Source organism: Nanorana parkeri, unplaced genomic scaffold (assembly GCF_000935625.1).
Source record: "Nanorana parkeri isolate BGI_ZX_2015 unplaced genomic scaffold, ASM93562v1 scaffold867, whole genome shotgun sequence".
NCBI lineage: Eukaryota > Metazoa > Chordata > Amphibia > Anura > Dicroglossidae > Nanorana > Nanorana parkeri.
Genome location: NW_017307135.1, coordinates 22,220 through 45,296, shown reverse-complemented (window position 1 = coordinate 45,296; position 23,077 = coordinate 22,220). Strand labels below are relative to the sequence as shown.

Below are 23,077 nucleotides of genomic sequence, written 5' to 3'. Positions count from 1 at the left end.
ACTTCAAGTGAAACAAATGTTCCAAATTTGGTGCTCCTTAATGTGTTCAGCAGGAAGGATCCCCAATAGGGTATGCACTCACCGCAAGGTAGGACTGTATGAGAACAGCCAGCACACGCTTTGGTTCAAACGGAGTGGTAACCGGCGTCCTCCGAACCCGTATTAATCCGGTGTTTAACTCCAATAAGCAGCCATGATAAAAAAGAACAAGACCCTCATGGTATAGTACGCAAAGATTTATTTTAGACAAAAAAGCAGCAAACACTTACATTTAAAATAGTAACAGCCGGCCAGCTACCGTGTCTTCCCAGACCAAGACTGAGAGTGTGACTTCAAAGAAGACCCGCCCCCGCCGTGTTTCGTCACCTGGACGTTGTCAAGGGATGGCAGGAAGCCAGGTGGCGAGTTGTTACACTCCGTCTGGCTTCCTTAATGGGACTTCCGGTATCGGTATTCGGTATCAGCGAGTACCAAAAAAAGAGATATTGGTACTCATACTCGATACCGACAAACTGGTATCTGTGCATCCCTATACAGGATAATCCCAATTTCTAAATAAAGTGGTATGTGCCTCACTGACTCTATACACAGTTTGTCCTTAATTTTTTTTTATAATAATCTTTAGTAACAATTTTTTTCCCCCTCACAAAACAAACACATAAAAATCCTATGCAAATATGAAAGTATAACAATATTTTGAAGAAAGAGAAAAAAAAACAACACATATCTTTATATATTCAAACATCATCTAATAGAGTGTTTTTACGTCATTTTCAGGCCTAAAATGTGGAATATAACATGGGTGCAAAAATTGAAAAAAGGGCCTCAGTCATGAAGGGGTTAAATACAAATATTTTTAGTGTCACCACACAAAGTCATGCATTTTCATGCTTGTCTCAGTGCATGCTGCTATTGACCCTGCCCCCTACTCTGCCCTCTGCCCCTTATTTGCTAGAACAAAGGTGACAACCCTTGCCAAAGCTCCTAACCCTTGTATGGAACACTGTATATCTATAAACATAACATAAAATGCAAGTTCAACGTTTACATACAAGGAAAAGAAAATGAATTAACATATGTGCCTTTTAACTACCCTAACTCATTCTGGCAAAAAAAAAAAAAAAAGAGACAAACTTTCCACAAGAGCAATAGCCACACCACACAGAAAAATAGAAGGTAGAGGCCGCCCTTTCCCCTTGCCCGTCTCAAACATGGCTGCCGGAGCCTCGACGTACCTCATAGCGCTCTCCAGTAGTGCCCAGCATGCAACGGGGCAGCGTATGGCCTTCAGCAACATGGCAACCCCCATGCACCGGCTGATCGCTCGCAGACAGGCGTAAGTTGGGTGGGGGGCTGTTCGGGCTACGCTGGGTGGGGGCTCACGGTGGTGTTTCGACGTCATATTGGGCGGACTAGTTAGGCAGTTCTATGCTGACTCTGGCTGGAGTTTCGGGAGATTGGGGTGGGTGGGGATGTTATGGCATATTGGTGGCTGTGAATTGGTCTGGATGGAGCTCTACGATTAAAGGGGGTATGCGATCAGATCTGGCCGAGCTTAGCATTTCGTCCTGTACTGTGTGGTTTCAGTAAACGGCCCAGACAAACCACAACCAGCTATGACTGGATACTCTCCATACTTCCAGTGAGATATGGGGACAGCTTGGTATCTCATTATTTACTTCCCAAGTACAGCATTCTGACATGAGAAGAAAAGGAGCAGGATGAATAGAGACAGTGTAATATCACCCAGTGACAAGTTATTTGTTTCTTTAAAACTAAAATATATGAAAGATATACATATAGTATGCGTATAAATTAAACTCCCCATTATATGACATCCACGGGGATTGGTAGATTCTGGATACATTTAGTTTCTGGTTGCTTGACTTCCTATTAAGAATAGGTCTAACTAATGCCATACCCCATACTATACCATAACATAAACTCTGTATTGACTTCATATTAATATTGAAATGCTGTAATCCAAAGCAAATTAAGACAAATAGGCACACAATAGTTTCCAGGATAATACATGTTGCAGAACAGTAAATACACAGGGGATTTTTTTTCTGGTTAGTTGAATACTGGATAACAGAGAGTTTACTGTGTATAACACCAAGATCATAAGTTTGCAAATTGTGATGATGTTACAGCGAGAACAACCGTGACATCACAGCTGATGAATGTCATTAAAGACATTGTAAAGTCCCAGCATATACTATCCTGTTGTATGAAAGCTATACATATATGTATATATAAAATCATCACTAAGACAAAGAGCACAAGTCCACTAATTGTGATCATACCGCAGAGGGAGAACATCAGGTATAGAAACTGATGAATGCCATTAGAGGAACTTCTCTCTAATCAAGTCTGTATTCTGTGTCCCCAATATCCCAACTGTTTATGTTCTCTGTGTTCTGGAGGATTAGAATGGTAAAATCGCTGTTCTTAGAGCTCCATTTCAAGCTTGTAATCCAGGGATGGCAAACTGCCAGTGGCAAGATTCCGCAGATGGCAGCTGAATGTACATAGAGCGGGTAGTGGGCTGGTGAAATAGCCAATAGCAGGCTGGCTATTGCACCCACCCACTGCTTGCTGTGGCCTCCTCCCAGCATGGAGGAGAGAGCGAGGGAATCCAAGCAACTAATATGAGAACAATAATGAGAATAGTTGAGAACTATTTTCATTATCGATTATTATTGATTAGTTGGTTGCAGCCCTACTTCAGACCCTGGGTACTTTTGAACTGGTCTGGGACGGTGGCTGGATACTCCTGACCCTGGGTACTTTTTAAACTGGTCTGGGAGAGTGGCTGGATACACCCTGACCTAGGTATTTTGAACTGGTTTGGACAGTGGCTAGATAACCCCCTGACCTAGGTATTTTGAACTGGTCTGGGACGGTGGCTAGATACCCCTGACCTAGGTACTTTTGACCTGGCCTGGGACGGTGGCTAGATACCCCTGGCCTGGGACGGTGGCTAGATACCCCTGACCTAGGTACTTTTGACCTGGCCTGGGATGGTGGCTGGATAACCTTGACCTAGGTACTTTTGTAATGGTCTGGGACAGTGGCTGAATACCTCCTGACCTAGGTACTTTTCAACTGGTCTGGGACGGTGGCTGGATACCCCTGACCTGGGTATATATGAACTGGCCTGGGATGGTAGCTCAGGGGTGTGGAAATTTACATTTTTGTCCAAGGTCTAAAGCGAGGGCCCGATCAACTTGTGCCTCATGACGTTCTACTTGTCCTGATACAAAAAAATATTTTAACCAAAACAGTATTTAGCAGTGCAAAGAAGTGCTTCCCAACAAGTGCTTGCATTTTGCAAAATTCAGAATACATGGCACAGGGCTGCAATAGACAGCAGTAGGGCTACAGATAGTACACCTGTACTGGCGAATGGGAAGGACCATTCCCTGAAAGGTAAGTATAGCATGGAGGGAGAGGGGGCCAGATTGTAGCGGGTAATTCCATTTTCCCAAATTACTTTAATGCACATTGTGCGTGTTAGAGAGCGCTGCTGTCCAGCTACCACACTATGGCACACAGTGGAATGAGGGCAGCACATGCACAATGCCCTACGCATGCGTTTTTTTTCTAATGCAGATGGTGGAGTTAGCGGGGCTGGTTTTAATATTATTTTCATTTACTGTATTTTTCAATTTTTTTGTACAATTTATATTTATCTTATTTTATTTTTAATGTATTATTTTTTACTTCATCACCTTTATTTTTTTATTTCCATTTTTAATTGTGTTGTTTTTTACTTTATTTAAAAAAAAAAAATTTAAATTTAAAAATTTTCCTTTTTTTTTTTGCACTTAACTTTATTGCTATCACACAGGGGCTAACATGCCCCTGTTTAATAGAATTTGAAGGTGACAGGTTCTCTTTATTGAACCTGTCGCCTCCAATACGTTCTCCTGTGACAGAAAGGCTGAGAGTGCAGCATTCCTATGTCAGTGCTCATGCAGAAAATTGATGTTCTCCACTCTGCTCCCTACTCTCCATCCTGATCTAATTGGCTGTGGCCCCAGGTCCCCCAGAACAGTGGGGGCCCCCAAAAACCACAGCGGGGAGAGAGGCAGAGGGTGGTGACAGATGGTGGGCAAGGAGAGAAGCAGTGGCTAGTGTTCTGTCAAAAACTCCAATTTCTAGAGCGGTGGTGTTCAGGGAGGGACAGGCCATGCAGGGGGGGAGCATGGAAGTGACAATAGGGCTGCTTACAAGTTATCATGGACGGCTGTACAGCTGCTCAAGATCACTTGTACAAAACGGCTCCCACACTACATTTAGCCCTGCTTGCCCGAAGCAGGGCTAAATGTAGAGGAAAACTACTTGCCCAGCACCCGGAACTGCATGTCCCGGGCGTCGGGCGATAAAAATTCCACACCCCTGGGGCTGGATAACACCTGACCTGGGTACTTTTGAACTGGTGTAGGACGCTGGCTGGATATCCCTGACCTAGGTACTTTTGTACTGGTGTAGGGCAGTGGCTGGGTATCCCTGACCTATGTACTTTTAAACTGGTCTGGGACGGGGGCTGGATAGCCCTGACCTAGCTACTTTTGTACTGGTCTGGGATGGGGGCTGGATACCCCTGCCCTAGGTACTTTTGTACTGGTGTAGGACAGTGGCTGGATACCCCTGACCTAGGTACTTTTGAACTGGTCTGGGCGGGTGGCTGGATACCCCTGACCTAGGTACTTTTGACTGGTGTAGAACAGTGGCTGGATATCCCTGACCTATGTACTTTTGAACTGGTCTGGAACGATGGCTGTATGCCCTGACCAAGGGTACTTTTGAACTGGTCTGGGAGGGTGGCAGGATACCCCTGACCTATGTACTTTTTAGCTGGTCTGGAACAGTGTGTGAATACCCCTGACCCAGGGTACTTTTAAACTGACCTGAGAGGGTGACTGGATAACCCCTGGCCTAGGTACTTTTGAACTGGCCTGGAAAGGTGGCTGGATACCCCTGAGGTGATTTCTATGTGTCTTTGCAGTGACTGGTGTTGATGAGGTACAGAAAAACGCCAAATCATCGCACATAGTGTGAATGAGCCCTGAATTTGCTAAATACATTCCAGGTACATCAAAACCAAATATGTGTAAAAATCTTACTAAGCTTTATATATACTTAAGGTGTTTGTAGAAATTACATCTCCCTAATTTAAAGAGGTACCCACCTGTTGGTGTCAGTGCCACTAATACTCATTGTTATTTAAATCCATTGTACATGAGCTCTACACAAATTCCTTTGTGTATTACATTCTATGCTGGTTAGGATAATGTAAAAAGTCAGAGTCCTACCTAGTTGGAGTCCACAGCCATGACCTCCATACTAGACATACTACCCTCAATGTAATATGCACTCAGAGCCATTTTTTAAATGGAGAGCCCATATTACTTGCTGGTTTCCAATGGACACCACTGTATTGCTTCACACTGCGGCCTGCATTTTAAGTCCTCACTGCCCACTGTAGTGAGAATTCTGTGATTGTAGGAATAGCCGGCATATTACTTTTTTTACTGCTCATGTAAGGCTTCATTTCCACCTGCATAGTAGGAACAGGAACCCGAAATATGCCAATTATAAGCGGAAACTGTCACCTGTTCAAGTTAATGATTGGGTGACAGTGGCTTCATTTGAAAGCAGCAGTCTGCCGCCACTCTGCATGTAATCATTTGTGATATGATTACATGCAGTTAGGAATAGATCACTGTCCTTGGACTTATCGGTCGTCCTCTTTATGGAGACATCAGGGGTCTATTAGACCCCAATGGAACCCAAAGAATGTTGACCAAGCACAGATCGTGCTTCATCAGCTTCTTCACCAGCCACAGGAGCCAGAGAGATGACACACTGAAAGCGAAAATGATGTAATACACATTGCTTCTGCAATGATCGGAGAGGAGACCAGCTGCTGGAATTGTGCTTTGTGCTGATCTCCCTCTGATCAAGGTACACAGACCCACCGTGCTGGTCCCAGGCCCACACAGGGGACAGCGGAACCCGGGATGGGCACACACTCCCTAGCACCACACAAGCGATTGGACATCTCTATAGCTGCCCGAATGCTTCTATATGACAGCCATAGTTGTGTTTCTACCAAATAGTTCTATTTTGGTTTCATCTGACCATATGACATTCTCCCAATCCTCTTCTGGATCATCCAAATGCTCTCTAGCAAACTTCAGACGGGCCCGGACATGTACTGGCTTGAACAGGGGGACACGTCTGGCACTGCAGGATCTGAGTCCCTGGCGGCATAGTGTTTTACTGATGGTAGCCTTTGTTACGTTGGTCCCAGCTCTCTGCAGGTCAATCACTAGGTTCCCCCCGTGGTGAGATCCCCACGGGGTGAGATTTTGCGTGGAGCCCCAGATCGAGCGAGATTATCAGTGGTCTTGTATGTCTTCCATTTTCTAATTATTGCTCCCACAGTTGATTTGTTCACACCAAGCGGCTTGCCTATTGCAGATTCAGTCTTCCCAGCCTGGTGCAGGTCTACAATTTTGTTTCTGGTGTCCTTCGACAGCTCTTTGGTCTTCACCATAGTGGAGTTTGGAGTGTGACTGTTTGAGGTTGTGGACAGGTGTCTTTTATACTGATAACAAGTTCAAACAGGTGCCATTGATACAGGTAATGAGTGCAGGACAGAGGAGCCTCTTAAAGAAGAAGGTACAGGTCTGTGAGAGCCAGAACTCTTGCTTGTTTGTAGGTGACCAAATACTTATTTTCCACCATAATTTGCAAATAAATTTGTTCCAAATCAGCCGATGTGATTTGTCTGGATTTGTTTTCTCATTTTGTCTCTCATAGTTGAGGTCTACCTATGATGCCAATTACAGGCCTCTCATCTTTTTAAGTGGGAGAACTTGCACAATTGGTGGCTGACTAAATACTTTTTTGCCCCACTGTATATAATCGGCCCTGAAGCGGTAAAAGCAGAACTATGGCCTCTACTTTAATAAATATATTTTCTTAATTATAAGGGCATCTGCGAGTTTTCTCTTAGTGCCCCTGCAAAGTCCCACAAATACCTGTTGAGCCTGCCAGTGAAGCCCACTTAAGGCAGTTTCCTGTGATGAGGTGGTAACAGTGCTGCACTGTTCTGAATTCAGAGCACTTTCATGTAGGCTGTACCTGCTTGCACTACAATGGGATGAAAGGATGTTTCAGGGGGCGGGGCTATCAGCATTGCCACTGCTGGTTCTCATGCCTGTAGTTTGTCAGTCCGCACCTGACCACACTTAGTCCTGTCGTCTGCTTTCTGGATTGACAGCACTTCCTCTGTTGCTGAAACCCTCCTCCCATTGTGAACTGCAGTGTCTAGAAGGGGAGCATGTGAGATACAAATGAAAAAGGATATGGCTCAGTTAGGGGCGGTATAGGGAGATATTGTTTCCTTTGAGGTTTCTGGATCACATAGTAACTGGTTACTTTTTTTAAACTGTCAAACAGGAGCCTTTTTTATGCAGGTCAAAGGTCACACCTCTGATCTGTACCTGAATGAAACAAAGTAAATACAATGTAACAATATTGTTGTTGCATCATATTTCTCAATGAAGCTTCCAGACACTGTGATACAAAGCATGTCCCGGGTAGTGGGTTTTTTTGGGGCAGCATTTGGGGACCTTCGACCGCTGAAGGGACCAGTCTAAGAGCAATCCGGCTCAGAGGATAGGGTGAGTATATTTTTGTGTCTAGACTGCTTTAAAAGATTTCTGGAACTTTTAAGATACATGGACCCTATGAAAAGAATTCATGTATACACAGGCACTGGGACATGCTAGCCTTAGCCTTGTGCCCCTGGTTTTGATAGAGGTTTTAACACAAAGGTTTGCTTTAGGCCTTGTTCACACCAAATGCAGAGCAGATCCGGTCAGGTTTCTGCAAACGCAGTGCAGTGGGTTGTGCCGCGTTTTTGATGCATTTTGCCGCGTTTTAATGCGTGGGGTTTTTTTTAAGTTTAACATGGGCTTTCAGGCACTTGCATGCGTTTTTGATGCGTTCCAGAGCAGGTAAAATAGGGCTTGCCGCAGTTTTTTCACCTGCTCTGGATCTGCACGCTGCGATGTGAACTGGAGCTCAAAATACAATAGGAATACATTGGACGCAGTTTTGATCCGGTCTGCACCTGCTCTGCTCTGGATCTGCTCCGCGCTTGGTGTGAACAAGCCCTTAAATGTGCATTTGGAGTTCTAAATAAAAAAATGTGTGCCCATAAAGCTTTATCAGAAAATTCAGTGTTCAATATGGTATTAATCTGTGCTGTCTGCTTGTACCCTAGTGAAGCAAATAAACAGAATGTACGTTGTCAGAAGTGCCTAGAGATTGGCCATTGGAGCTATGAATGTACTGGGAAAAGAAAATATCTGTACCGGCCCTCCAGGACAGCTGAGCTAAAGAGGACCCTAAAAGACAAAGATGCCAGAATGCTTTTAGGTCAAAGGTAAACATTTCCTTTAGACTTTGCATGTATTTTGCAGAAATGGCATGTTCACAGTTTTACTATTGGTCTAGTGGTATCGGATACTATTTCATTTTGGAAAGCTGCTGGTTAGGTTTTATTCTCTATTTATGTATTGGTTGTGATAGAAACATTGGACTTCTTGCAGTCTCAGGCCCGGTGCAGACCTCCGCAATCCGGGACCGCGTGGTCCTGCACAATGCAGGCAGCGATGGCCGCGCAGCCCCATTGATTTCAACGGGGCGCCATCCGCGTTGCAATCGCAGAAGAAAAAAGGTACGTGTACCTTTTTTTGTGCGATACACGACACGCGGCTGTTTTAGCTGCGATCATGTTCGAAAGCACGGGCAGAATCGCGGCGCAAAACCGTGGGATCGCCCGGCGCGACTGTGGTGCCATTAGAAAATAATGGCACCCACAGCGCGATCGGTTCACACCTTGGCGACTCCTGACTGCGTGATCGTGCACGATTGCTACACGGTGAGGTGTCGCCTAGGTGTGCACCGGCCCTTAGAGCTGTGAGAGTCCTTTGCACACTCTCTCACCTCCTTCGCATAAAGTAATGTCTATTAACCGCTTGCCGTCCACCCATTATATATAAATAGATGGACAGCTCGCTCTTGTCAGCAGGTTGCTGTAAATAAATGTTTTTGGGGTTTTTTTTACGGCAAGCACGAGCAGGACAATGTGAAAAATGTGTCGCACCTGGAGATGGTTGTTTCCATGGAGCGGGGCCGACTAGCAAGATACTGAAGCTTGCGGGAGATTCCTCCATCCACACAGCTTAGCGTAGATGGGGGAATCTGTTGCACTTTTTTCATCTGAGCATAGAAAATCTGCAGATAATTTGTAAGGTGTGTGGCCAGCTTTAATCACTGTTGACACTAAATTGATGAGCAGTAAAAGTTTTAAAGCGTCGCCTATGGCCAATTTTTGGTATTGCCCTTTTTTTTTTTGCAATTTTAAGGCTTGTCATGTTTGGCATCTATTTACCCGACATGACCCATTCTTTTAAATATTACCACAAATTTGGGTAATAATAAATGTTTTATAACATAGGGAAAACACCCCCCCCAATATTTTAACTTTTTAAAAAATATATAAAAAAATGTCAAAACCCCAGTGGTTATTACCACCAAAAGAACCTCCATCTGTCCCAAAAAAATGATATAAAATTAATGTCAAAGTACTGCAGCGCGGAAAAAAACTGCCTGAACAGGAAGGGGGTTTAACACCCTGGTGTACAAGTGGTTAATATCCATCAATGAAGCCAACCAGTGCCAGAGATATTTCTCACCCACTGTCATTTTATAATTACATTTAAAAAAAATATGAAAAGGTAAAACCCTTCCTATTTTTTATAGTGTAAGGAAAGGTTAAGCTTTTGTCAATTTTATTGTTGTCTGTGTTCCTTCTGGGGAGCTTCATCCCTCTCTATTTGTCCTCATCACCGAGACAAAGTGTGGTAGAATCCTTACAATGGGCACGCCTGTTGCGGTGACACTGTATAAGAAGGGAACACCCCTCATTTTGAAGAGATTTCCTCTCCCTTCATTCTGTGTTCCTGTTGTGAAATCTCCTTAAAGGAGAACTATGAGGTGAGTGCTTTTCACATGCCGGTGTTCGCTCACTTCTCGATCCTGTCACGGCTCTCTGCCGTGTCAGGGGAGGGGATGGATTCCCCCCTCCCCGCTCCGATCCACCAGCGCTGACTGGCGGAACGGGGAGGGGGCGGGTACAGCTGGCACTGCCTCTAGATAGGCAGAGCCAGCTGTCACTCACGCAGCTGGGCGGATCTCGACATCGATGTCGGGATCCGCTGCGGCGTCTCAGTATACCGCGAGCTGTAGCTCGTGGTATACTGAGCTTAGGGTGACGGGAGGACGCTAGTTTGTGTCCTCCCGTTACCCTAAGGAGAACTATGGGGAAAAGCCCTGACCCCATAGTTCTCCTTTAATGGGACACCGACAGCTAAAAAATTAACACAGGGTTTTTTGGTATCGAGTAATGACTAGCAAGATACTGAAGCTTGCGGGAGATTCCTCCATCCACACAGCTTAGCGTAGATGGGGGAATCTGTTGCACTTTTTTCATCTGAGCATAGAAAATCTGCAGATAATTTGTAAGGTGTGTGGCCAGCTTTAATCACTGTTGACACTAAATTGATGAGCAGTAAAAGTTTTAAAGCGTCGCCTATGGCCAGTTTTGGGTATTGCCCTTTTTTTTTTTGCAATTTTAAGGCTTGTCATGTTTGGCATCTATTTACCCGACATGACCCATTCTTTTAAATATTACCACAAATTTGGGTAATAATAAATGTTTTATAACATAGGGAAAACACCCCCCCCAATATTTTAACTTTTTAAAAAATATATAAAAAAATGTCAAAACCCCAGTGGTTATTACCACCAAAAGAACCTCCATCTGTCCCAAAAAAATGATATAAAATTAATGTCAAAGTACTGCAGCGCGGAAAAAAACTGCCTGAACAGGAAGGGGGTTTAACACCCTGGTGTACAAGTGGTTAATATCCATCAATGAAGCCAACCAGTGCCAGAGATATTTCTCACCCACTGTCATTTTATAATTACATTTAAAAAAAATATGAAAAGGTAAAACCCTTCCTATTTTTTATAGTGTAAGGAAAGGTTAAGCTTTTGTCAATTTTATTGTTGTCTGTGTTCCTTCTGGGGAGCTTCATCCCTCTCTATTTGTCCTCATCACCGAGACAAAGTGTGGTAGAATCCTTACAATGGGCACGCCTGTTGCGGTGACACTGTATAAGAAGGGAACACCCCTCATTTTGAAGAGATTTCCTCTCCCTTCATTCTGTGTTCCTGTTGTGAAATCTCCTTAAAGGAGAACTATGAGGTGAGTGCTTTTCACATGCCGGTGTTCGCTCACTTCTCGATCCTGTCACGGCTCTCTGCCGTGTCAGGGGAGGGGATGGATTCCCCCCTCCCCGCTCCGATCCACCAGCGCTGACTGGCGGAACGGGGAGGGGGCGGGTACAGCTGGCACTGCCTCTAGATAGGCAGAGCCAGCTGTCACTCACGCAGCTGGGCGGATCTCGACATCGATGTCGGGATCCGCTGCGGCGTCTCAGTATACCGCGAGCTGTAGCTCGTGGTATACTGAGCTTAGGGTGACGGGAGGACGCTAGTTTGTGTCCTCCCGTTACCCTAAGGAGAACTATGGGGAAAAGCCCTGACCCCATAGTTCTCCTTTAATGGGACACCGACAGCTAAAAAATTAACACAGGGTTTTTTGGTATCGAGTAAGAGTACCGATATATTTTTTTACTGTAGTCGCCAATACCAATACCGGAAGTCCCATTTAGGAAGCCACGCGGTCTGTAATGACTCGTCGGGAAGCATGGAGCCAGCTTTCTGGCCAATCAGGAAGCCGGGCGGCGAGTTTTTACACACTGCCTCACTTCCTGATTGGCCAGCTCCATGCAACCTTGTCACTAGGTGATAAGGTAGCATGGAGCCGACTTTTTGGCCAATCAGGAAGCCAGGCAGCATGTAATGACTCGTCGCCCGGCTTTCTGATACCAGAACCTGACAGAGCTTCTAACTCTTCCCCACTGTTAAAGGAAGGATTCAAAGAAGATGGAGCTGTCCTTTAATATGTGATCAAAAATGTGTGTGGCTGTGGGGGTTTTTTTTCTATAGTTTTTAAAGTGTTTTTCTAGCTTCCCATATGTGTCAGTCACCAAACTTATTTCCTGTTAGCTGCGGCAACTGGCAGTGATTGAGGAGCATTAATAGAGAACTGGGTGGGCATTACTGTCTCGAGAAACACGTGCAAACAGTAATGGGATAGGTTCATGCTGTTGGAGTGTGTCAACGCATGGGCTGCCCAATGTATCAAAACACAGCAGAAAATGTGTGTACTGTTTTTTTGTAATCCAGCGCACCACATTGCATGGTAGTGCATTGCCGCAGGCAACAATGTGTCCCCGGCCCTTTGCGCCTGGTTACCTGCTAACTGTTGTGTGCTTGCATATCTAAGAATCTGCATCAGTGAAATGTTTGTTCTCTCTGTCAGTGTGGTCAATGTTTATGCCTGACATTATGCTGGCTATCATTTTTAGATTTAAAAAAATGTAGTATACTCTTATTACAAACTTGATATTTTCCGTTACTCAGATTTTTTTTCTTTTTCTCTTTTTGTTCTTGCAGTAGCAGCAACAATATTGCAGAAGCAAAGCTGAAAAAAAAAAGGTATGTCTCTTTGTACTTTCCATAAGACTTTTTTGTAGTTGTGTGAATTAGTTAAACATAGGCTATAAGGGAAAATGTAACCCCTTCCCGACCGATTACGGGATTATCCCGTCATGCAGTACAATGAGCGCTGGTCCGTGAAGGGACCAGTGCTCATTGAGTTACTGCTTTTGATAGGTTCCTTGGGGTCCGTGGCAGACCCTCAGTAGCAGATTAGGTGGTCACAGGCCTGTGATCACAGCGAGAGTTGATCGGCTTTGTCTTAGGGTGCCCACACACCTTACGATAATCGCGGGAAATCCCGCGATTGTACTATTATCGTAAGGTGTGTGGAAGCCGTGCAACCTCTACTACTGTAAGGTCGCACGACTTTTAACTTATGAACATGTTCGAAAACCCGCCGAGCATCGTACAATGTTCGGCGGGTGTGTAGCATGTTCGTAAGATAAAAGCCGGACGGGCCGGGGGACGCAAGCACACCGTTCGGCATTGCGGTCAAGTCTTGCGATGGTTGTAAGGTATGTGCCCAGCATTACAGAAGTGATACTTAGTATCTTTGAGTAGAAAAAGTATTCTCAGACATACAAAATATCTATACTATACTAAATATCAAAGCCCCTGTAAAAAAAAATAAAAATAAATGCCCCTTAGTGCCCCCTAGTTAAAAGAGAAATAAATACAATTTAAAAAAAAAAAAAGTTGTAAACATTTTTTTACATTTAAAAAAAAAAGGGGGGGAAAAAGGCAAAGTTTTAAAAATATGTTTATATTTAGTTATAAGGAAATATAATGCCAAGGAGGCTATTAAAGATAGGAGACAAATATACCACATTCCAAAATTGTTCCACACTATAATTGTATTTCACTGTTTTGTAATCTATAACTCCCCAAATAAACTGGAATCCCAGACATATGATATATCCTATAAATCAGGACAAAACTTTGTTAGCTACACTAATTATGTACATATTGCAATTGCCAAAACTGTGAAAAATGTGTTTGTTTAATTTTTGTTTGCATTTTTTTATTTAAAAAAAAGAGGAATTTATATATGCATAAAGTATGCCGCATCAAATTAAAGCGCATTTTGTCCTTTAAAAATGGTATATAATATGTGTAGGTGCAATGAATGAGGAAGATTGAAATTTTGGTTAAACAAACAAATAGCAAAAATTGAAAAATTGCTCTGGTCTCCAGAAGAACGTTAATGGAAGGCCTACACATACTATAAGATTATAGCTTATTTATAACGTGTGGTTATAAATATGTGGATAAAAGAATTAGGTCAAGGCTATGGCCCTTGGCTTTTTTTTGTGCAGCAAACTGTATTGAAGTTATATCTGTAAAAAATACATCAAGGCAACTGGACTTGCTGTATATTTCTTGAAGACATTTCACTGGTAATCTGACTAGCTTTCTCAATTCAGAATGACTTGTATAAAAAACTCTCTAGGAATGATATGGTAAATGTTGCTCCAATCCACATAAGCTGTTAATCATAATCAGCATGGGGTCCGAGACCTCATGGAGGTAATTTGTTGATTGCATTTGCATGATTGGAGCTAGCAGGTGTTATTAAGCTGCCCAGAGAGAGGTGTTAAAACAACATTGTATGTGACAGACAATAGATGTCGTTCCCCCTTTCTCGCCTGCCTCTATTCAAGTACGGCTTCTCCATTTTTCATAATTAACACATTTATTCCAAGATCATTTTTGTACAAGTCATTCTGAATTTAGAAAGCTCGTTGGATGACCAGCGAAACGTCCAGTTGCCTTGATTTATTTTTGCAGATATGCCATGACCTGTATGTATGAGATCCTTCACAGACAGTATAGACGTTGTTCTGCTGGTTGTGGCCAGTGATTTTGTGCAAACTGTCTTTAGCCAATGTCTAAAAAGTTTATTCTCAAATTCATGACCACCTGACTAGAAAAGCTAGAACCTCGGTACGTAAACAGTGGCTGCTGTCATAGGCTGCCTTCCCCTGCATGAAACCACACACAAATCTCCTGTTTTACATAAAGCAAAGCTAGAGTCCTTGGACGTATCTGCTCTTTCATCCACCCCTGTAATACCACTTATCCTTCAAGGAAAAATGCTTGCACTATATTTGCTTGGTATCCACTCCGACTGCAGGTTGTTGCTGTAGCTTGAGAGTTGGCCATACACTAGTAGATTTTCAAAAGAACTTTCGTAACAAAAGATTATTAGTTCGACCTTCTATTAGTTGATGGGGTCAAATCAATCATCGATTTTGACCATAATGAACAGTTGAAGGAGCAGAATGGAAATTTTTCCTCGAACAAATAAAATTCTAACAGTGAATGTGATTTTCGCTCGGGCAACTCTATTCATTCCAAAATCGAATGTTAAAATAAAACAAAATTTTGTTCGACATTCGTCAAGTCTCTGATGGCATAATCGGGTGGTAAAGAAAGATCTTTAGTTCGGAAATCTACTAGTGTATGGCCAGCTTTACATATAAACTGTGGTTGTCCAGGAACTGTGTTAAAGCAGAGCTTTTGATTCTGGTTAGGTTGACAGCCAATCACAGGCTTTTCCTGAACAGAAATCCTGGATGATGGCGGCATTTATGTGACTCGGATCTAAGACCAGCAGTCGGCCCAAGTCTAGATTGGGTGTTTTCTAGATTGCATGGGTGACTGATAAAAAAAAAAAAAAAAAACAAGATCTGCTGTGCCAAGTGAGCAACCCCCTGTGTATTTAGAGCAGAGGGGAAGCCACTTAGCACACCACCATACAGGACCTGGAAGATCGCAGAGCTTTACAGGATCCCTAGCAGTCTGTCAGGTATGGCATAAGCATACTTACATTGGCCAGTGTAAGTATGCATAATAATTTATAACAGGCTTCATCTTTAAAGTGTTTCTATAGGCAAAACATTTTTTTTTGAAGTTTAGCAAAGAGCAAAGAAGGATTAAAGCCCCTGTCAGTTTAATTTTTGTTGTCTGTGTACCTCTGGGCAAATTTCAGTTCACGTCCTGTCCCAGAGATGCCACAGGAAGTTAGAGGAAAGTGAAGAGAATTCCACTCTTTGATAGTTGTTCCCACAAAAGGTTTCCCCATTGTAAGATTTCTCCTTACCTTTGGTTCAGGGGACAACTCTTAAAATTTTGCACTTCCCTTTAACTTCTTTTCTGGGGTGACAATGGTCACCGGTATAATTAAAGCAGCGAATTTCCTGGATAGAGACGCAGACAGAATAAAAAACTTGACGGGAGTCCAACTTTACTTACACTTTTAAAGAACATTACCCTAGTGAAGCAAATAAACAGAATGTACGTTGTCAGAAGTGCCTAGAGATTGGCCATTGGAGCTATGAATGTACTGGGAAAAGAAAATATCTGTACCGGCCCTCCAGGACAGCTGAGCTAAAGAGGACCCTAAAAGACAAAGATGCCAGAATGCTTTTAGGTCAAAGGTAAACATTTCCTTTAGACTTTGCATGTATTTTGCAGAAATGGCATGTTCACAGTTTTACTATTGGTCTAGTGGTATCGGATACTATTTCATTTTGGAAAGCTGCTGGTTAGGTTTTATTCTCTATTTATGTATTGGTTGTGATAGAAACATTGGACTTCTTGCAGTCTCAGGCCCGGTGCAGACCTCCGCAATCCGGGACCGCGTGGTCCTGCACAATGCAGGCAGCGATGGCCGCGCAGCCCCATTGATTTCAACGGGGCGCCATCCGCGTTGCAATCGCAGAAGAAAAAAGGTACGTGTACCTTTTTTTGTGCGATACACGACACGCGGCTGTTTTAGCTGCGATCATGTTCGAAAGCACGGGCAGAATCGCGGCGCAAAACCGTGGGATCGCCCGGCGCGACTGTGGTGCCATTAGAAAATAATGGCACCCACAGCGCGATCGGTTCACACCTTGGCGACTCCTGACTGCGTGATCGTGCACGATTGCTACACGGTGAGGTGTCGCCTAGGTGTGCACCGGCCCTTAGAGCTGTGAGAGTCCTTTGCACACTCTCTCACCTCCTTCGCATAAAGTAATGTCTATTAACCGCTTGCCGTCCACCCATTATATATAAATAGATGGACAGCTCGCTCTTGTCAGCAGGTTGCTGTAAATAAATGTTTTTGGGGTTTTTTTTACGGCAAGCACGAGCAGGACAATGTGAAAAATGTGTCGCACCTGGAGATGGTTGTTTCCATGGAGCGGGGCCGACTAGCAAGATACTGAAGCTTGCGGGAGATTCCTCCATCCACACAGCTTAGCGTAGATGGGGGAATCTGTTGCACTTTTTTCATCTGAGCATAGAAAATCTGCAGATAATTTGTAAGGTGTGTGGCCAGCTTTAATCACTGTTGACACTAAATTGATGAGCAGTAAAAGTTTTAAAGCGTCGCCTATGGCCAGTTTTGGGTATTGCCCTTTTTTTTTTTGCAATTTTAAGGCTTGTCATGTTTGGCATCTATTTACCCGACATGACCCATTCTTTTAAATATTACCACAAATTTGGGTAATAATAAATGTTTTATAACATAGGGAAAACACCCCCCCCAATATTTTAACTTTTTAAAAAATATATAAAAAAATGTCAAAACCCCAGTGGTTATTACCACCAAAAGAACCTCCATCTGTCCCAAAAAAATGATATAAAATTAATGTCAAAGTACTGCAGCGCGGAAAAAAACTGCCTGAACAGGAAGGGGGTTTAACACCCTGGTGTACAAGTGGTTAATATCCATCAATGAAGCCAACCAGTGCCAGAGATATTTCTCACCCACTGTCATTTTATAATTACATTTAAAAAAAATATGAAAAGGTAAAACCCTTCCTATTTTTTATAGTGTAAGGAAAGGTTAAGCTTTTGTCAATTTTATTGTTGTCTGTGTTCCTTCTGGGGAGCTTCATCCCTCTCTATTTGTCCTCATCACCGAGACAAAGTGTGGTAGAATCCTTACAATGGGCACGCCTGTTGCGGTGACACTGTATAAGAAGGGAACACCCCTCATTTTGAAGAGATTTCCTCTCCCTTCATTCTGTGTTCCTGTTGTGAAATCTCCTTAAAGGAGAACTATGAGGTGAGTGCTTTTCACATGCCGGTGTTCGCTCACTTCTCGATCCTGTCACGGCTCTCTGCCGTGTCAGGGGAGGGGATGGATTCCCCCCTCCCCGCTCCGATCCACCAGCGCTGACTGGCGGAACGGGGAGGGGGCGGGTACAGCTGGCACTGCCTCTAGATAGGCAGAGCCAGCTGTCACTCACGCAGCTGGGCGGATCTCGACATCGATGTCGGGATCCGCTGCGGCGTCTCAGTATACCGCGAGCTGTAGCTCGTGGTATACTGAGCTTAGGGTGACGGGAGGACGCTAGTTTGTGTCCTCCCGTTACCCTAAGGAGAACTATGGGGAAAAGCCCTGACCCCATAGTTCTCCTTTAATGGGACACCGACAGCTAAAAAATTAACACAGGGTTTTTTGGTATCGAGTAAGAGTACCGATATATTTTTTTACTGTAGTCGCCAATACCAATACCGGAAGTCCCATTTAGGAAGCCACGCGGTCTGTAATGACTCGTCGGGAAGCATGGAGCCAGCTTTCTGGCCAATCAGGAAGCCGGGCGGCGAGTTTTTACACACTGCCTCACTTCCTGATTGGCCAGCTCCATGCAACCTTGTCACTAGGTGATAAGGTAGCATGGAGCCGACTTTTTGGCCAATCAGGAAGCCAGGCAGCATGTAATGACTCGTCGCCCGGCTTTCTGATACCAGAACCTGACAGAGCTTCTAACTCTTCCCCACTGTTAAAGGAAGGATTCAAAGAAGATGGAGCTGTCCTTTAATATGTGATCAAAAATGTGTGTGGCTGTGGGGGTTTTTTTTCTATAGTTTTTAAAGTGTTTTTCTAGCTTCCCATATGTGTCAGTCACCAAACTTATTTCCTGTTAGCTGCGGCAACTGGCAGTGATTGAGGAGCATTAATAGAGAACTGGGTGGGCATTACTGTCTCGAGAAACACGTGCAAACAGTAATGGGATAGGTTCATGCTGTTGGAGTGTGTCAACGCATGGGCTGCCCAATGTATCAAAACACAGCAGAAAATGTGTGTACTGTTTTTTTGTAATCCAGCGCACCACATTGCATGGTAGTGCATTGCCGCAGGCAACAATGTGTCCCCGGCCCTTTGCGCCTGGTTACCTGCTAACTGTTGTGTGCTTGCATATCTAAGAATCTGCATCAGTGAAATGTTTGTTCTCTCTGTCAGTGTGGTCAATGTTTATGCCTGACATTATGCTGGCTATCATTTTTAGATTTAAAAAAATGTAGTATACTCTTATTACAAACTTGATATTTTCCGTTACTCAGATTTTTTTTCTTTTTCTCTTTTTGTTCTTGCAGTAGCAGCAACAATATTGCAGAAGCAAAGCTGAAAAAAAAAAGGTATGTCTCTTTGTACTTTCCATAAGACTTTTTTGTAGTTGTGTGAATTAGTTAAACATAGGCTATAAGGGAAAATGTAACCCCTTCCCGACCGATTACGGGATTATCCCGTCATGCAGTACAATGAGCGCTGGTCCGTGAAGGGACCAGTGCTCATTGAGTTACTGCTTTTGATAGGTTCCTTGGGGTCCGTGGCAGACCCTCAGTAGCAGATTAGGTGGTCACAGGCCTGTGATCACAGCGAGAGTTGATCGGCTTTGTCTTAGGGTGCCCACACACCTTACGATAATCGCGGGAAATCCCGCGATTGTACTATTATCGTAAGGTGTGTGGAAGCCGTGCAACCTCTACTACTGTAAGGTCGCACGACTTTTAACTTATGAACATGTTCGAAAACCCGCCGAGCATCGTACAATGTTCGGCGGGTGTGTAGCATGTTCGTAAGATAAAAGCCGGACGGGCCGGGGGACGCAAGCACACCGTTCGGCATTGCGGTCAAGTCTTGCGATGGTTGTAAGGTATGTGCCCAGCATTACAGAAGTGATACTTAGTATCTTTGAGTAGAAAAAGTATTCTCAGACATACAAAATATCTATACTATACTAAATATCAAAGCCCCTGTAAAAAAAAATAAAAATAAATGCCCCTTAGTGCCCCCTAGTTAAAAGAGAAATAAATACAATTTAAAAAAAAAAAAAGTTGTAAACATTTTTTTACATTTAAAAAAAAAAGGGGGGGAAAAAGGCAAAGTTTTAAAAATATGTTTATATTTAGTTATAAGGAAATATAATGCCAAGGAGGCTATTAAAGATAGGAGACAAATATACCACATTCCAAAATTGTTCCACACTATAATTGTATTTCACTGTTTTGTAATCTATAACTCCCCAAATAAACTGGAATCCCAGACATATGATATATCCTATAAATCAGGACAAAACTTTGTTAGCTACACTAATTATGTACATATTGCAATTGCCAAAACTGTGAAAAATGTGTTTGTTTAATTTTTGTTTGCATTTTTTTATTTAAAAAAAAGAGGAATTTATATATGCATAAAGTATGCCGCATCAAATTAAAGCGCATTTTGTCCTTTAAAAATGGTATATAATATGTGTAGGTGCAATGAATGAGGAAGATTGAAATTTTGGTTAAACAAACAAATAGCAAAAATTGAAAAATTGCTCTGGTCTCCAGAAGAACGTTAATGGAAGGCCTACACATACTATAAGATTATAGCTTATTTATAACGTGTGGTTATAAATATGTGGATAAAAGAATTAGGTCAAGGCTATGGCCCTTGGCTTTTTTTTGTGCAGCAAACTGTATTGAAGTTATATCTGTAAAAAATACATCAAGGCAACTGGACTTGCTGTATATTTCTTGAAGACATTTCACTGGTAATCTGACTAGCTTTCTCAATTCAGAATGACTTGTATAAAAAACTCTCTAGGAATGATATGGTAAATGTTGCTCCAATCCACATAAGCTGTTAATCATAATCAGCATGGGGTCCGAGACCTCATGGAGGTAATTTGTTGATTGCATTTGCATGATTGGAGCTAGCAGGTGTTATTAAGCTGCCCAGAGAGAGGTGTTAAAACAACATTGTATGTGACAGACAATAGATGTCGTTCCCCCTTTCTCGCCTGCCTCTATTCAAGTACGGCTTCTCCATTTTTCATAATTAACACATTTATTCCAAGATCATTTTTGTACAAGTCATTCTGAATTTAGAAAGCTCGTTGGATGACCAGCGAAACGTCCAGTTGCCTTGATTTATTTTTGCAGATATGCCATGACCTGTATGTATGAGATCCTTCACAGACAGTATAGACGTTGTTCTGCTGGTTGTGGCCAGTGATTTTGTGCAAACTGTCTTTAGCCAATGTCTAAAAAGTTTATTCTCAAATTCATGACCACCTGACTAGAAAAGCTAGAACCTCGGTACGTAAACAGTGGCTGCTGTCATAGGCTGCCTTCCCCTGCATGAAACCACACACAAATCTCCTGTTTTACATAAAGCAAAGCTAGAGTCCTTGGACGTATCTGCTCTTTCATCCACCCCTGTAATACCACTTATCCTTCAAGGAAAAATGCTTGCACTATATTTGCTTGGTATCCACTCCGACTGCAGGTTGTTGCTGTAGCTTGAGAGTTGGCCATACACTAGTAGATTTTCAAAAGAACTTTCGTAACAAAAGATTATTAGTTCGACCTTCTATTAGTTGATGGGGTCAAATCAATCATCGATTTTGACCATAATGAACAGTTGAAGGAGCAGAATGGAAATTTTTCCTCGAACAAATAAAATTCTAACAGTGAATGTGATTTTCGCTCGGGCAACTCTATTCATTCCAAAATCGAATGTTAAAATAAAACAAAATTTTGTTCGACATTCGTCAAGTCTCTGATGGCATAATCGGGTGGTAAAGAAAGATCTTTAGTTCGGAAATCTACTAGTGTATGGCCAGCTTTACATATAAACTGTGGTTGTCCAGGAACTGTGTTAAAGCAGAGCTTTTGATTCTGGTTAGGTTGACAGCCAATCACAGGCTTTTCCTGAACAGAAATTACTAGGAATTCTTTGAATGGCTGCTGTGCCAAGTGAGCAACCCCCTGTGTATTTAGAGCAGAGGGGAAGCCACTTAGCACACCACCATACAGGACCTGGAAGATCGCAGAGCTTTACAGGATCCCTAGCAGTCTGTCAGGTATGGCATAAGCATACTTACATTGGCCAGTGTAAGTATGCATAATAATTTATAACAGGCTTCATCTTTAAAGTGTTTCTATAGGCAAAACATTTTTTTTTGAAGTTTAGCAAAGAGCAAAGAAGGATTAAAGCCCCTGTCAGTTTAATTTTTGTTGTCTGTGTACCTCTGGGCAAATTTCAGTTCACGTCCTGTCCCAGAGATGCCACAGGAAGTTAGAGGAAAGTGAAGAGAATTCCACTCTTTGATAGTTGTTCCCACAAAAGGTTTCCCCATTGTAAGATTTCTCCTTACCTTTGGTTCAGGGGACAACTCTTAAAATTTTGCACTTCCCTTTAACTTCTTTTCTGGGGTGACAATGGTCACCGGTATAATTAAAGCAGCGAATTTCCTGGATAGAGACGCAGACAGAATAAAAAACTTGACGGGAGTCCAACTTTACTTACACTTTTAAAGAACATTATGTGAGAAATCTGCTTTAACTGCACATATCTAGCTTAAGAAAATGTTTCATTGGATTACTTTTCTCCCACTTTTCAGGCCTAAAAGTGTAACAAGCTCCAGTAGTGAAAGCTCAAGCAGCAACAGCTCAGACAGTGACCCATCTTCAGACAGTGAGGACACCTCCAGCTCCTCTTCATCGTCAGAAGACAGCTCTTCCAGTTCTTCCTCTTCATCAGAGGACAGCTTCTCCGAGTCTGAATCAGAGTCTGAGTCGGATTCAGAAACTAGCAGTAGCAGTGATACAAGCTCCAGCAGCAGCAGTGAAGAAGACAGTAGCTCAGATGAGGAGCCACTTAGGAAGAAAAGAAAGCGTTAGAGACGGCAAAACATTTGTCTTAAAGCTTTTTCAAGACATCCACGTTGGAAGAACTTTGTTCTTGGAGTCTATACATTAAAGAAATGGCGAACTTGGTGTCCTACCCCGTACAAGTTGTCAATCCTTAGATTTTGGTACTGAATGTTAATTTCACATTAGAAACACTGCTTACACAATTTTACTTTTTTTCCTGCATTTTACTCTCTAGAAGGAATGGTGACAGTTTGTTTCCCAGTTTTCTATTGAAAGACCAAATATTTAACTTCCAAAAGAACACTCAGACATGATATTCTCTGTTCTCCATTTGCTCTGAAGGGTAACATAAAGGTCTTTTCCAGTTTAATCCAAAAGCATGCTTTCAGCTCTTGTGTGTGGCAGCCGGGAAGGTGTCTTGCACCAAAAGTTTGTTTGC

General features: G+C 42.9%; 1 protein-coding gene across 2 annotated transcripts; it reads left to right on the top strand.

The window, feature by feature from the left end:
- The first annotated feature begins 1,240 nt into the window (after positions 1–1,240).
- ZCCHC10 (zinc finger CCHC-type containing 10) lies at positions 1,241–23,042 on the top strand. 2 transcript variants are annotated; one of them, XM_018565622.1, is made up of 4 exons: positions 1,241–1,336; positions 8,306–8,467; positions 12,679–12,714; positions 22,386–23,042. In XM_018565622.1, exons 1-4 carry the CDS (start codon positions 1,281–1,283, stop codon positions 22,663–22,665), a joined length of 534 nt encoding a protein of 177 aa, XP_018421124.1. In that variant the 5' UTR covers positions 1,241–1,280; the 3' UTR covers positions 22,666–23,042. The 2 variants fall into 2 exon arrangements, with proteins under 2 accessions (XP_018421124.1, XP_018421125.1); XM_018565623.1 differs by lacking the exons at positions 1,241–1,336; positions 8,306–8,467; positions 12,679–12,714 and adding exons at positions 16,000–16,157; positions 19,090–19,131.
- The last annotated feature ends 35 nt before the right edge of the window (positions 23,043–23,077 follow it).